Here is a 14,799-nt window from a genome sequence, read left to right on the forward strand (position 1 = left end):
ACTCGGTGACTGTCTTGAGTGTTTGGTTTATTGGTTTATTGCGGTTTAACGTGCCAAAGCAGCTCAGGCTATGAGGGACGCCGTAGTGAAGGGCTCCGGAAATTTCGACCACCTGGAGTTCTTTAACGTGCACTGACATCGCACAGCACACGAGCCTCTAGAATTTCGCCTCCATCGAAATTCGGCTGCCGTGGCCGGGATCGAACCCGCGTCTTTCGGGTCAGTAGCCGAGCACCCTAAAAACTGAGCCACCGCGGCGGGGCTGTCTTGAGTGTAGTGCTGCTATAACCGAAAGGGAAGTTAAGTTTGGATTTATTTTTCGTTATAGTCATTCAAACAGTTTTGGCTAAGTTAAGAGCCATTTGCCACTTCGAACACCATTCTGATATCTTGCCAAAATCATTATTTAAGCTTATTTGATCTTCTCGGCTTTTTTTTATTTTATTTCGGCTTTTTTTATTTATGATGGCGAACAGGAAACCATGAAACAAGGTGAATGCAACCGCTTACGCATCTCTGCCCTCTCCGTGTCCACGACAGTGCTTAGCCGTGCTGGTAAACACATGATGGTAAGGCTTAACCGTCATTACATAAACACCTCTTCCACCATCGCGTTATGGTTACGGTTACAGTTATTATAGGTTTCTATAGGATCCGAAACATGGGGCTCCGTTTTATTTTTTGCCATGATGGTAGTTAACAACAATGTGTTGCACTTTAAAGACTACCCTGGTCCCTCTTCCACCTTCACCGCTCTCACCACACAGGAGCCTGTATACGTATGTGCCGCTATGCAGCAAAGCAACAAAGACCAAAAGGGGCTAATTTTAAGGAATTTTAAATTTTCTTAGGCCTGCGGTTGTAACGCAGTTCAAACATGTTCAGTGTTATACCTCGGATGATATAGTCGCCTACCTACAGGATGCTCCGCCTGTAGGCTACGCCTTTTCGATTGACGCCGAAAACCTGTTCTTTCCCATACCCCATGATGCCCTGTTTTGCGCCGTCAGGTCTTGTATTGAAGATAGGGGTGTAATAGCTTTTCAGAATGCCTGCGGTATAACGCTGAACAATTTTGTGTCTTTACTTGAGTTTTATCTTGGTTCTACCTTTGTATCTTTTAACGATCAGGTCCTTGTTCAGCGCAAAGGAATTTGCATTCGTTTCTGTGTGGCACCTGTACTGGCTGACATCTTCTTGTTCAGCATTTACTGTGATCTGGTGCGCTATTTTGACGATCAGACAACTCTGAAAATATTTAGGTACGTTGATGACTATTTAGTGCTTCTTAAAGATCGACCTGGCGCGACGCACACTGTGACTGTGGAAGAATTTTTATCGACTTTTTAGACGATATGGGAAGGGTCTAACCTTTACTGACTAGTTACCGGAACATGACAAGCTACAGTGTTTAGATATTAACCTGACTTTAACACCAGATTACGTTTGCTGGATGTACTTACCACGGGCACAGAAAAACTTGTTACCGCTCAGGTCAGCACATTCCAAGACGGTTAAACGGGCCATCGGAACGTATTGCTTGCAGGGCGCCTTGTCTAAGTCTTGCGCTCACCTGGTGCACGAGAGCTTCAATAATCAGGTCATTAGGATGACGAAGGCTGGTTTTCCTGCTTCAATCATTGTTGCAGGGGCAGAGAAGCTTCTGCGCAAACTGAAAAGTCGGACGTGCCGGGATAGTGGCCGTTCTAAAGAAATGAGGCCAGCGGTTCTACCGTATATTCACAGAATTTCCCTCAACTTGAAGAATGCAGCGAAACGCTACGGCGTGCCGGTAGTTTTTACCGCCCGGTGCAAGTTGGCCTCATTGTGCCCTCAGGTCATGTCCGCAGTGAAGAGGAAGGCGGACTGCGAGAAGCGTCATGCCACTCGTTTTGTCAGCTGCCAGACGGGTGTCGTATGCCACATTCCCCTCACCTGTGGCAGGGTATACATCGGTCAGACAGGCCGATGTCTGAATGATCGCTTAAGGGAACACCAGCTTTCGATGAAATCAGGAACAGGGTCGAATTTACCCCTGCATTGTGGCGCATGCCCGGATGCTACGCGCAATAAGCCATGCCTGCCATTGCTGACAGATACCAAAGTTTTGAAGAGGAGCCGTGACCAGGTGGCGCGTGAGTTGGCAGAGGCGTTTTGCATCAAACAGAAGGGTAAAGATTGCGTAAGTGACCCTTGTGTCAAACTGTATCGGAATGAAGACAGGTTTTTGGTTTCCGCATGTGTGTGACGTGACAGTTTGAAACTATAAAAGGAGTGTCGTTTTTCAAATAAACTTAGTCGCGAGTCTGCGCTTGTTGTGTTATCTTCTCGTCCGTGTCTTTTTGTGCGCAGAACCCCCTTTTATTTACCATGATTGACCGACTAGCCCAACAACGTACGCTCTTAAACAGTTCAAACAGTATGCAAATGATGGAGCCAAGAATTGTCTTGGTATCTGCATCCGCAGTTCCGAGAAACAGAACAGCACCGAAATTAGAGGAACTATGAAGCATTTTCAAAGTGCAATTTCCAGAAATATGCGTAATGTATGCATAATAATGAAAACTAAAATGAAACAGAGCTGAGAACGAAAAGGCGGGATTCATTTTTCTCGGTGCCTAAAGCACAGGAGGCTTTACATCAACCTTGAGCTAAAGGCAAACTTAGCAAGCACTCTTACTTTTTGCGCTCATACACGCTGGTATCAATACTACGTGCCTACATCAGAAGACGCCCAAAAGCACCCATTAATTCTCAGCTAATGAAAACGTCAGATAAAAGTTATGAATTTTCAGTACTTCCTCATTAATGGCTCCGTGACAGCAAAAATGTTAAAACCTTGCAATTCATTAGAAAAAAGATACTTACACATTGGTTGATTTGAACAAGTTTTTATATATGAGTGTCTAAGGAGCAGAAAACCATGTGCTAACACGCAGGCACATGAAGGAATTGAAGTGCAAATTTCAAAACTGCTCTACCATCAAAACAGAGTCGTGGCAGTATTTATTTTATTTCTGTGCTCTCAAGATCACAGACACCACATGGCTCTCGGCTAAGTTTGACCCTGTGATGTACTTTTTTCGCACTAAAAGTGAAAGAAAAGGCTATTTCTTTACCCTGTAACGGCCCGAGTACGGTCTTCCCCCTGTGTTCAATGATAATTTTTTTTTAATTCAACACGTTACGCAAAACATCGTGCTCTTCTTAACGTGACTGATTAAGTATTAATGCTTTTTCATTTCATCAGTATTGTTCGAGGAAAATAATGGTGCAGCAAATTATATTATTAAAAAATAAGCAAAGAGCCGGGCACGCCGAAGACGGCCATGCGAAAAACAAGATTTGCGCTGCCCTGCATTATCTGCGTCCTTGTTTACTGTTTGCGCTCGCTCCCTAGCAACTTGTCCATGAACAAACACGCTATCGCCCTGAAACATTTGCTATCGGGGACAACAGTCCATAGGACTCGTGAGTGGCAACCGAGGCCGATAACGCTTGTGTTAGGTTGTGGCTAGGGAACAGACATGGGGAGGTACTAGTAGCACTCGCACTCCGATGTAAGGTACTGAAAGGTACAAATCAGTTCCACAGATTGTTTTCTAGCGTACGTGAGGCTTACTTATATATCTTATATATAGAGCAGTGAGTGGTACTGCTCTTACTGTCTCCACAGGATTGCTTTGCGGACCTCACGAGCATGTTATCGTAAGGCTTGTCGCGCATTTAGGTACATACCGCTGCCAATATGGCGTAAAGTTACGTAAATTTAGCTATTTATATTCAGCGAACCATGGGCTAACATTTTCTTCTCTTCCGATAAAAGTTATAAAAAATGTCTTGCAGTTGTGTTCCCCTACCTCCTCCTTCCCAATTCCTCTCCACAGAAGGGGGCTTATATATCTGTCCCTGCTCAGAAATGCAACTGGAACAAAAAAACGTTTTTTAGCATATTTGAATTCTGAGGTGCTTCGGCTGTAACACTTCAAACGCTTAGATACTGGGATCTTGATAATTCTGCACTTGGGTGCGGCAGAAGAAGAGACAACTTAGAGAAACTATGAAGTATCATGCCTGGTTACGTGGCAAAAATATTCCCAGGGTATGTGTACTAAGGCAAAAAAAAAAGAAACAAGAAGCAGAGCCAGAAATAGCAACGCAGTTTTCGGGGGTTGTTAAGTGCAGGACACAGCACAACAACTTTGAGGTGAAGGAGAAAAAAACAAGCAATCTTATTCTTCGCACTCATACACACTGTTATCAACACTACATGCCTAAATAAGTAATGTACAAATGTACACAGACATGAGTCTAAGGCAGGTCGACATCCTTCCACAGATCCATCACATCCGAACCTTTCGTTTCTTCTGCGATCCAAGCCTTAGTTTCCCTAATCTGATCAGGAGTGAAATGCGCCTTCCAGTCGCCCACGACACCTTTGCGCACAAATCCTTCACTATCGTGCATTGGCACTGTTTTGTTCACAACATCCCGGTAGACTTCCATAGACTTGATTGCCTTCTCAGGTGGAAGGTTGACCAAATCTTTCATAAGTGTCGCCATCTGCTCGTTAAAGACCCCTTGCATGTTCTTCAAGCTTGAGGCGTCCACAACTTTGCGAAGCAGGTCTGGGTCTTCGCGAAGCCTTTTCCCGTAATCTCCGCCCAAAAAGTCTGCAATCTTCAGTGTCCAAGTGTCAGTGTCCTTCTTTAGCTGTTCATAGGTGAAGAATAACACGTTTGAGTCGTTGCGGTGCTCGTACCAGGACAGCAAATTATCAAAGTAACCGCCATAGGATGCTTTTCCGGTAATGAACAGCTTGTGGTACTTGGCGAAAGATACGTCGGGCTCTGTCTTTGGAGTCATGCTTCTCAAGTGATGGTAGAAGGACACGCAGACATCGTAAGGGTTGCGCGTAACATATATGTACTTGGCTTCAGGCGAGTAAGGCTGCTTGTAGAACGGAAGGTGAGTTTTCAGTAGGCCCGGCCTGTGCATCTTCTCGCCTGCCTCTGCGCCCATCAGCTCAAGGTATGGTGAGGCTAGCATGAAGTCTGCGACAGTCTTTGGCGGCTCTCCGTCGCTGAGTATGCTAAGGACAAGGTACTGTGTCCATGTTGTCCCACACTTGGGGAACGTTACAATGAAGACGTCGTCCGGTCTTGGCTTATAGGCGAGGGCGGAGCGAACGAGATCTTCATGGAAAAACTTGTGCATCCACAGCCCCTCTACATCTCTGTAGCTCTCGAGGTCCATGACTTGATATATTCGAGCTTCTGGCTAGCAGTGAACTGCAGAAAATGACCTGAAATAGAAACAGAGCAACGAAAAAATTATTGTCAAACCATGCATCGATTCCAGTATTCTTCTGCCACTTCTGTTCAATACGAAGAAAAAAAGAAAGTTTCAGCAGGTTACACCGAAGGACACGCTCATGTTTGTGTGACTCGCAAGGCATTGGTGCTGTTCCGTTTTACTTACCAGCAATTCAAACTAAAGACTGTGTAGCAAATACAACTGAAATAGCAAGAGCGACTGGGCAAGAATAAGATAAGGCCGTGTAAAATGCCAGCACATGCGCCTGCGTGCATTCTGTGCGTCGTTGGTTTCTGTTTCCGCTGGCTTCCTTGTTACAAAGATCATGAACAAGCAAGCCAATAAACATGTACTATCGGGGAAAATGGTCGCTAGAATGCGTGATCAGTAACCGAAGCCGATAGCTCTGATTTCAGATAGCGGCTCGAGACCAGACGAGTGAAGGTTTTAAAGTGACAACAAATCAGGCTAACACAAAAGGCACGCAGGGGCACGATGTTGAAGAGATTGACACCAGTCCCGTCTATATTGTCTCCCGATCCCGTATTTCATGCGATTTCATGCAGTTTAAAACCATGAACCAACTCTCCCACCTAAAAGTACTTCTAAGACATATATGGAGCTGATGGTCGGACTCTTGCGCTCCAGTCTCAGTTACTGAAACGACTACTTGACAGACGGGGTGACTGTACCTATATTGCTTTTCAAGCATCCTGCCGGGTTATTTATTTTTATTTATTAGTTAAATTTATTATCCCCAACGATACAACAGGGTATTAATGGAGGGACTGTCAAAAATATACTGCTTGTCGCAATGTAAAGTGTGAAATGAAACGCATGTACAATACAAGTGAAATGAACGGCGGAACAGCGACAACGGCACAAGGAAAGGGCAACACATGCGCAGACTATCAACTGTTTATTAGACGGAAAAGTGGCATATTTATATTCCTGATTTCAGTCATGTGAAGCAGCTCATTATCGCTCCGACCCTCTCTATACAATAGTTGTCGGGCACTGAAATTATTTCAGATAGCAGTCAAGAAAGCTTGAACGGTTAAGCTTGGGGCTTGACACGAATAAACCAGCGAGAACTTAACGCACGTGCTAGGTTTTGAGGAGAAATCTATCTGTTGGCTCTCGTCTTCACGCACACTATGTTCTTGTCGCCGCTGGGTATTTCGCTCCCGGTCAGGGATTTTTCGAATTTCGATGATTTGAATTATTTGTTTGTTTGTTTTTTTCGTTGGCCGCCGCGATGGCTCAGTGGTTATGGTGCTCGGCTGCTGACCCGAAAGACGCGGGTTCGATCCCGGCCGCGGCGGTTGAATTTCTTTTGAGGAGAAATTCTAGAGGCCCGTGTACTGTGCGATGTCAGTGCACGTTAAAGAACCCCAGGTGGTAGAAATTTCCGGAGCCCTCCACTACGGCGTCTCTCATTGCCTTAATCGCTTTGGGACGTTAAACCCCATAAACCAACCAACCGTTTTTCGTCGCTCCGAGGAAAAACAAACAAACCAAACAAGTCCATTTAGAAGAACAGCTATGTAACAGGTTATTGATAAGAAAGCTTCACGTCCTCAGTGAAGGTCAACGAAATATTTGATTTAAAATGGCGTCTCCCAATCGAACAGTTTGAGTTGAGGAGCGAAGTGCAATGTTCGAGAGCAGATTTTGCCACATTCGAAGGATAGGATTAATGGCGAAAATACCGAGGGTGACATGTTTTTTCATTTGTTTTCAGAGTAAAGTGGCGCGAAAACGCACATATGGAAGAGAAATGTCATAACTAAGACTTCGGATAAGCGAATAAAAGGAAGAAAATCAGCGATAAAATGTCAAGTGGCACTCTGGAGATAAGCTACTTTTGATAGCTGCACCGCACGCATCAACTATGATAGGCTGAGAATGTATTATCAGCGCCAGGTCTGCAATCAGTGTAGAATGCTCAATAAAAGAAAAATAGAGACAGCTACAAGAGGTTTTTCTGCTATCAAGATGGGAAAATAAGGTATCAGCTATCTTTGCCGTATTGAGTAGAAGTGCGTTGCAAGCATATCCGGTGGTGTTCAAGTACTTCAGCACACGCAAGTAACGCCCGTCGATCCGCTTCGTGCACTTGATACACTACAAGAGGCCGTGATGATTAATGGACAAAGCTTGGCATCAGAAACTTTTTACAGACAAAAAAATATTGATATTTCGCAGTATCTAAAGTTCTTAGCCTAAAATCTAGCGAATTACACATACAGGCCGCTGGTTCCACTAAAACATTCAAACAGCTCTTTAAGAGAGGCACCGAAGCGTGGCCTTGTGGTAGAGCATCCGCCTCGCATTCGGGAGGTGCTGGGTTCGATCCCCAGAGCCGCCGGGTACCCACCGGTTTCTTTAATGGGTACAAGATTTCCCCTGGCCTGGTGCTCGGCTCTTCTAGGGTGAAATGCTTGGGAAAAGGGTCTTAGACCAAACAGTTGCCTTGGCGGATGAGTGATAAGTTCCCCTGCCAAGCAACCATAAGTCCGCCTCGTGCGGCATAAGCCCAATTTGTGGCCCTGGGTGAAGTTTGGCCGCAGAATGCCTGTTCAAGGCTCACAATGTTGGGATTTGATTCGCGGGCTCCTTTCCCAAGCCATGCACCCTGAGAAGCCGAGCACCAGGCACGACTGCGATGATTGGCATTGCACCAGGTTGAAAAAAATATACGTGCCGGACGTAAATTGCCCTTATTCTGAGCGATTACAATTTAGCTGACGCTATAAAGAAAGACTCATTTGTTTCACATCTCTCTTAATATGTATCTCATTTTACCGAACACATCTTTAACGGAAATACATCAGTGAAGATGAAATGAATGGCGGCGCAACAAGGACGCTAACAAGAAAGGGGACACCTCATGCGCACCGCAGCGTCCTTGTTGCGCCACCGTTCATTTCATCATGCACCAACTCGCCCCTCAGGCCATTCTTCTGAAGTACATCAATGCAGGTTTTAAATATACAAGCTAATTAATACCGACACTGATGTGTAATTTTCAACTTGTACGGTTCTCATTTCCATGCAGCTTTTGTCAGCGTCAATTTCTGCTGTTGGCCAATAATTTCTAGCCTCAGTACGGACGCTTCTTTTTGGTTACCTGTTGCCCGAATGCACCCCATATCATTCTTTGCATATTCAGCGTCGTTTGTACATATTTATTTCTTGATGGGAGTAATAAATTCTAAATGCAAATTAGTGCACACTGTTTTAGGAGTCCACCCGCCTATTTTACGCTGGTACATAAGTAAGTGCGGAGGCTTCACGCTAAAGCCCCGCAAGATAGCGCCATTTCTGAGAATTAAGAATGCGGCCACGTTTACCGGAAACAGCGTAAACTAACTGCCCTAACAGGCAATCGAAAAACAAGTTTGTATTGCGCACTAAATGCCGACTGGTATGCAGCAGTGCCATCGCGAACACACCATCATGAACTATTGGCTCCTAACGTGCTGAAGACTTGTTACAGACACGGAGGATATAGATACACTTTAAAACTGCGTATTGTTTTGAAAGTGTTTGTGACGCTCGACCTCGCTAAAGAAATAAAATGAGTAAATCGTTTACTTTCGTTTTATCGGATTTTAGCTTCCCAAAGCGACTCAGGCTATGAGGGACGCCGTAGTGAAGGACTCCGGGAATTTAGACCACCTACACGGACACTACACGGGCCTCTAGAATTTCGCCTCCATCGAAATTCGACCGCCGCACCTGGGATCGAATCCGCGTCTTTCGGGTCAGCAGCCGAGTAAATCGTGTCGCTCTTCCCAACCACTTCTTCTGACTACTGTGTATCGTGAAACGATTAAGCGAGTGGCTAGATAACAAATCAAGTTTCCTGCACTTAAGTGGCAATGGAAGGACGAGGCGTTTGCAAGTATCTCCCATATCAAAGATAACACATTACCTCCATCCAACCAATCATCATTGCACCAGTCCCAGCTAATCGCTCAGTCTTTCCTTTGCTTAAAATTTCGTTCATCTGGAAGAAAATGCCGCTAGATAGCTTGAACCTGAGTGCGCAAAGTGAAAGCTGCGTTGGTTCTTGTGTGTACACCGACCGTTTTGTTTCACATTCGAGTTGCCATTGCTTCCACTGTAGCGTGTTTAAGTTGACCTCGTTTTTAAGCGAAGGAAAGAAGAACCGCGGAAGTCCATAAAACAAGTAAGGCTGCTCCTGCATTCTATTCGAGTTCACGCCAACAAAAAGTGGCATAACCAAGTAAGTGCGTCGTGTCAGGGTTCTCACGCGATAAGTACTGCGCATTAGCTTAATCTATGTAGATGCACAGGTTTCTCCTGTGTCAAGAACTTCACCTCGTGTGTTTTTCAAATTATCACTAACCCTATTCAAAGAACTTTCCCTTAGCGCTTAGAACAATGAAACTGCGATCATATTTTGGCGAAGCATTCGTTTTTAGGCGGACACCGAAATACGTATCAGAGTATTCGCGGCACAGCTACTTACCTCAGCGAGACGAAGAAACGCCTGCTATTTGTAACCCGCTTCCGGTATCTTCGGCACGCTTGGATTCCCGTACGGCGCGTAAAGAGGCCACTTACACAGATACTCGAACAGAAACTTCGCGCTGGGGTGCGTTGCGTGTTAGCGAGGCGGGAACGTCTTGGCAGCCCGCGCTTGACACGGAAAAAAAAGGAGAGGCCTGTGGCCTTGTCCGTATATTATTGGAGGCAGTCGAAACGGCGAGAGCGTACTCGTGACCCTCATATGAGAAGGAGTGGGTGACGTCATCGCGGAAGTGGCTTCTCTCCCAACCAAGGACGAGAATCAGCGCGATCTACGAGAGGGCACCGTTCCCGGCACCGGTTCTCGATACGGGCGCGGTTATCGTGTACGCATCATGTTCGCCTTTGCTACGCTGCGCAGCAACCGATCTTACCGTTGGCTGCTCGCGTATAGGCTCTGGCAATGCGGCCCTAAAGATAATTTTTCACGCTGCTTTCTTTCTTTCTTTCTTTCTTTCTTTCTTTCTTTCTTTCTTTCTTTCTTTCTTTCTTTCTTTCTTTCTTTCTTTCTTTCTTTGTTTCTTTGTTTCTTTGTTTCTTTCTTCCTTTCCTTCTTTATCTCATTCTTTCTTCCTTTCTTTCTTTCTTTCCTTCTTTCTTTCTTTCTTTCTCTCATTCTTGCTTTTTTTCTTGCTTTCTTACTTTCTTGCTTTCTTACTTTCTTGCTTTCTTTCCTTCTTTCTTCCTTTCTTTTTCTTTCCTTCTTCCTTCCTTTTCTTTCCTTCTCTCTTTCTTTGTTTCCTTCCTTCTTCTTTCTTTCTTTCTTTCTTTCTTTCTTCTTCCTTTTTCCTTTCTTCATTTCTTTCTTTCTTTCACCTTTTTCTTCTACCTGTCTTTCTTTTCCTTCTTCCGTCCCTTCCTTTCGTTTCTCTCTTATTTTTTCGCTTTTGTAAATCTAAGATTCCTGGCGGCTACACGGACGTAGCACTGCTAATGCAATAATTCGTTGGCAAGTCTGAACAGCTGCACTATGGAATGCAATTTCCTACATGGAAGGCGTCCAAGTAGGAACCCTTTATCTTCTCTATGCAAAGCGGAAGGTGTCTCGAGCACGAGGAACCGCGATCAGTTTCCAGCGACAAGCCAAGATATGAATCTTAACAGAACGTTCTTGCGGGCTGCCCGGTTCTATTTCGAGGAGGGTTAGAAACTGCGCAAAATGGCGAGAGCAGGAGGTAAAGAATGCGCCACCACGGACCATCACGGTGTCGTAATAGTTTCTTTATGTCCTGACCTCGTCCTCTTGCGAAGTTTCTAAGCTCCCTAGAAAATATGGAATGCGGCAATGGCTAGAAAAAGTGTTTCAAGACCCGCACAACACCGGAACAGCTGGTTGTTACGAAAAGACGAGGGGAACGACAATATATTCTCGATTTTAAAACTTCTTTCGCAAGTTGGCCGGCGCGGTAAGTCTTAGTTACGTTGGCGTGCTGGGCCCCTAAAATCCCGCTGGTCTCCGAATATCAAAAAATTCCCGAATATGAAGATTCCCCCACTGCATGAAAATAAGTAGAGCATGGGCAAAACGGACGGTGGAGGCATTGTTAGACTGAAAAGAAAAGATTATGCTAATGTCGTCCACACTTAGTAATCCAAGAGACTGAATGAAAACAGTAAATAGGAGGAATTTTGCAGATAGAGGGGTCTTTTTGCGACGTTCCCTGATGCCGATGCGCACAAAGCTGCACTCAAGTCACGTGACCCACCGCTTGCACGCGATACGAGCCTCGTGCTTGGAACAAGCTTTGACGTCATTGGGTGGGGTGCGCTGTACTTTGGAAGCTTCGGGTAGCCGGGAGGTGGAAGGCTGGGAATATGCGACTCGTTCGATATAGGAAGCGTTCTGCAAACGTTTCCCACGTGACGCAGCGGACCCAAACACGAGAATCTGTGTTGTTGTTGTCGATATTCTTGGTGCGCTGGCGAAGACCTTTGTCCAGACAGAGTTTAGTCTGCGCTGTGTACTAGGCTCCGCCTGATATGTCTATCAGACACACGATGCCTTCGGTAAACTGAACAAACTTTTCATGGTGGCCTATACTGCAGCCGTTGTAAGCACCATGGTTCGATGTCTCGAGCTTGCGATACAAGTATGAGCAGATGTGCGCCAATTTCATGTGAGCGACGAAAGCAATATGAACCTTATACGTTTTCGCCACGTTTTTCAGACCTTGCGAGAGACGGCGAACATACGGAATGTCTTATCCTGTTTTGTTCCTGGGTGTGTGTGACTGAATTCTTTTTACTTCTTTAATCATTTCTGCGGGGATACTTCATTGATCCGGATCATATCATTGAACCGAACATATCTAATAAATATGGGCTTGCATTCCCAGGAACAAGTTGATTTCACTGCGAACAGCTTGTCATGCTTATTTTTGTGCGCTTGGAAACCTTGTCTATTTTTTTCTTTTCCTCTAATTCTAGCCACTCATGCATATCAGAAATGTGTACGATGGCATATCAGAAATGTGTACGTGCCGTGTGCTTGCTTCCCCATAGTTTTCTGTAAGTCACGAAAATGCTGAGCGAACGAAAGAAGAAAAAATTAATTGCAAGGCAGGTGATAAGAGCCAGCTATGGAGACACAATCAAGTTTCAATCCAATTTATTGCAAAAGGATTAGCCGGGCTAGCTGGTTTATTTCTGAAATAAAGATTTAACTGCGCGAAAGGGTTCGGACACAAGGGAGACACATTCACGACATTTACTGAGCTTCTAAGTGTCGTGAATGTGTCTCCTTTGTGTCCTAACCCTTTCGCGCAGTTAAATCTTTATTATAATTTATTCATCGGCTTTACCACTCATGCATGCTAATCTGGACAACCACCAAGTTTCCCGGCCTCATGAATCCGGTCAGCGCGCCAGATTCAGCGTCTGATGAGAGCTAGCAGGGCACCAGGTACTCTTTTCGAGTGGTTTCGAAAGTCCTCTTTAGAGCAGGCTGCACAAGTAAAGTAATATTGACCATATACCTTCGTATCATATGCAGACTAACGCGATTCGAAGGGGATCACTTTACGCTTCACCCATACCATGATTTAATGAGAGCAGGTTAAGGCTGCAACGTAAAACTGAACTGCATGACAGCAGTTTAACGCTCATAAAGCTTTTTAGATAATGCATTGGACAAATTAGCGTTATCTTTCGTATAACCAAGCCGCCAATTCATTGGAAAATTACTGAGCCTCACAAAAGGAACAATTTACTGCTCCTCGTTGGCCGAGACGACAGCGATTACCTTCTAAACGCGTTCAGCTGTTCATTAAAGGAAAAAAAGGATGCGACGCTCATAACCATGAAATAAAATTTATCTAGGAAAAAAAGAAACTAGAGCCGACTTACACAGCACATGCTACTTACCGAAATTTATAATGCTCTATCAAATGTTCAAACCGCCACGTGTTTGGGATGTTCGACATGTTGCACCTTCTTGGCAACATCGTGTTACGGGTGGGTGATAATGGCCTTTTAGTGACAAAAATAAGGCCCGGAAACATGCCAGGGAGAACTCCGCACGCCATTTATAAATCTCCGTGACAGCAGCTCGTCTAGCCACGAAGATAGAACCTTAGGTGCATACACTTGCGTCGAAGGTGACGTGACGTAATAATGCGTGGTTTCTTTGAAGAGGCAACATTTGTTGCGCGTGGCGATACACTTTTCCACAATCTTTTCCGTGTCCTTTGGGTAACGCCGGTGACCAGATAATCTAACAAAAATGTCATCCTCGACGCGTGCGCTGCTTGCGACTATCTGAAAAACTTGCGTCCGCCTACTTCTGCTACTATACCAAGCATTCATTTCGCGAAATTTGCTAAGGATCATGTATCATGTAACATATTTATTTTGTTTTTCTTCGCCATATTTTTTTTTACCTCTAGCACTGGCTCAAGACAGCCTCTAACGAGGTTCCGGCGACACTTCAAACAATGATGAAGTGCCGAATTTAAAAAGAAATACGGCACAGTCACACATCTGATGCGAAATCTCTGAAAGCAGTTATATTTTGTCTAGATGAGTAGTTTGGTGCGCTTACTATACCCAATGTTGTGAGTGGAACCGGCTTCCGGCCAGCATTGTAGAATGCCTTACTACTGATACTACTGAATCATTTATGAATGCTGTCAAATTGTAACTGATGATTACGGAGTGTTCTTGCGATTGTTTTGTGTTTCTGCGCGCAACTTTGCATCATCTATTTTTGCTTGTGAGTGCATCTCATTTGTTGTGAAGGCAGCGTGTTGTGCCCTGATTTGTTTAGCGCATGTCACTTATGTTTTTTTTTCTTCTCCCACTCCTGCTTAAAGCCTCACCTAGAGGCTTGGAGTACTGTGTAAATAAATAAATAAATGTTTTCGCTCTCTGCCGAGGCTTTACACACGGAACCAAATTTTTCTACAGGGTGGAGGCCGGGGGGAGGGGGGGGGGGGGGTCCAAGGAGATGGTGGGCGTGTGGGACGCCCCATTTCGCGGGGTGGGCGGGCTGGAGGTGGCTGGCACTTCTCTATGGTTGAGGCGCCGAGGGGTGGCGGCCAGATGTTGCAGCAGCTCTTTTTGCATCGCAAGATCTACTTCGCGACCAAAGCTACAAAAAAACGGACTGTCCGTTGACTTCAAATGAATAAACAAATATTGCCGCAACTGGGATCCAAACCCGCAGCGATGCGAAAAGATCAGCTTCGCTGGCCTTTGCACAAGAGCACTATATGCTATCGCCGCAGCCGATCACGCCCAGTGTTAAACTACAACACACTCTCACGCTGTGTGTACATCGTCGTTTTCATCAACTTCTATCTGCGGCGTGAACAGATGTGATAAACTTAACTTCGATCAGATCTTAATCTGAATATAATGTTGTCGCCACACGTGCCGACGACCTAGCAAAGCAAAACCATGAGTCAGTCAGGCTTAACACATCTC

General features: G+C 45.1%; 1 protein-coding gene across 1 annotated transcript; it reads right to left on the reverse strand.

The window, feature by feature from the left end:
* Window positions 1–2,875: 2,875 nt before the first annotated feature.
* Window positions 2,876–10,034, reverse strand: LOC149332052 (sulfotransferase ssu-1-like). Its single transcript, XM_089557016.1, has 2 exons — window positions 9,818–10,034; window positions 2,876–5,305 (listed from the first exon to the last, which is right to left on the reverse strand). Exon 2 carries the CDS (start codon window positions 5,254–5,256, stop codon window positions 4,312–4,314), a length of 945 nt encoding a protein of 314 aa, XP_089413142.1. The 5' UTR covers window positions 5,257–5,305; window positions 9,818–10,034; the 3' UTR covers window positions 2,876–4,311.
* Window positions 10,035–14,799: the final 4,765 nt, after the last annotated feature.

This window comes from Amblyomma mixtum, chromosome 8 (genome assembly GCF_055824585.1).
Source record: "Amblyomma mixtum isolate Tamu chromosome 8, ASM5582458v1, whole genome shotgun sequence".
Taxonomy (NCBI): domain Eukaryota; kingdom Metazoa; phylum Arthropoda; class Arachnida; order Ixodida; family Ixodidae; genus Amblyomma; species Amblyomma mixtum.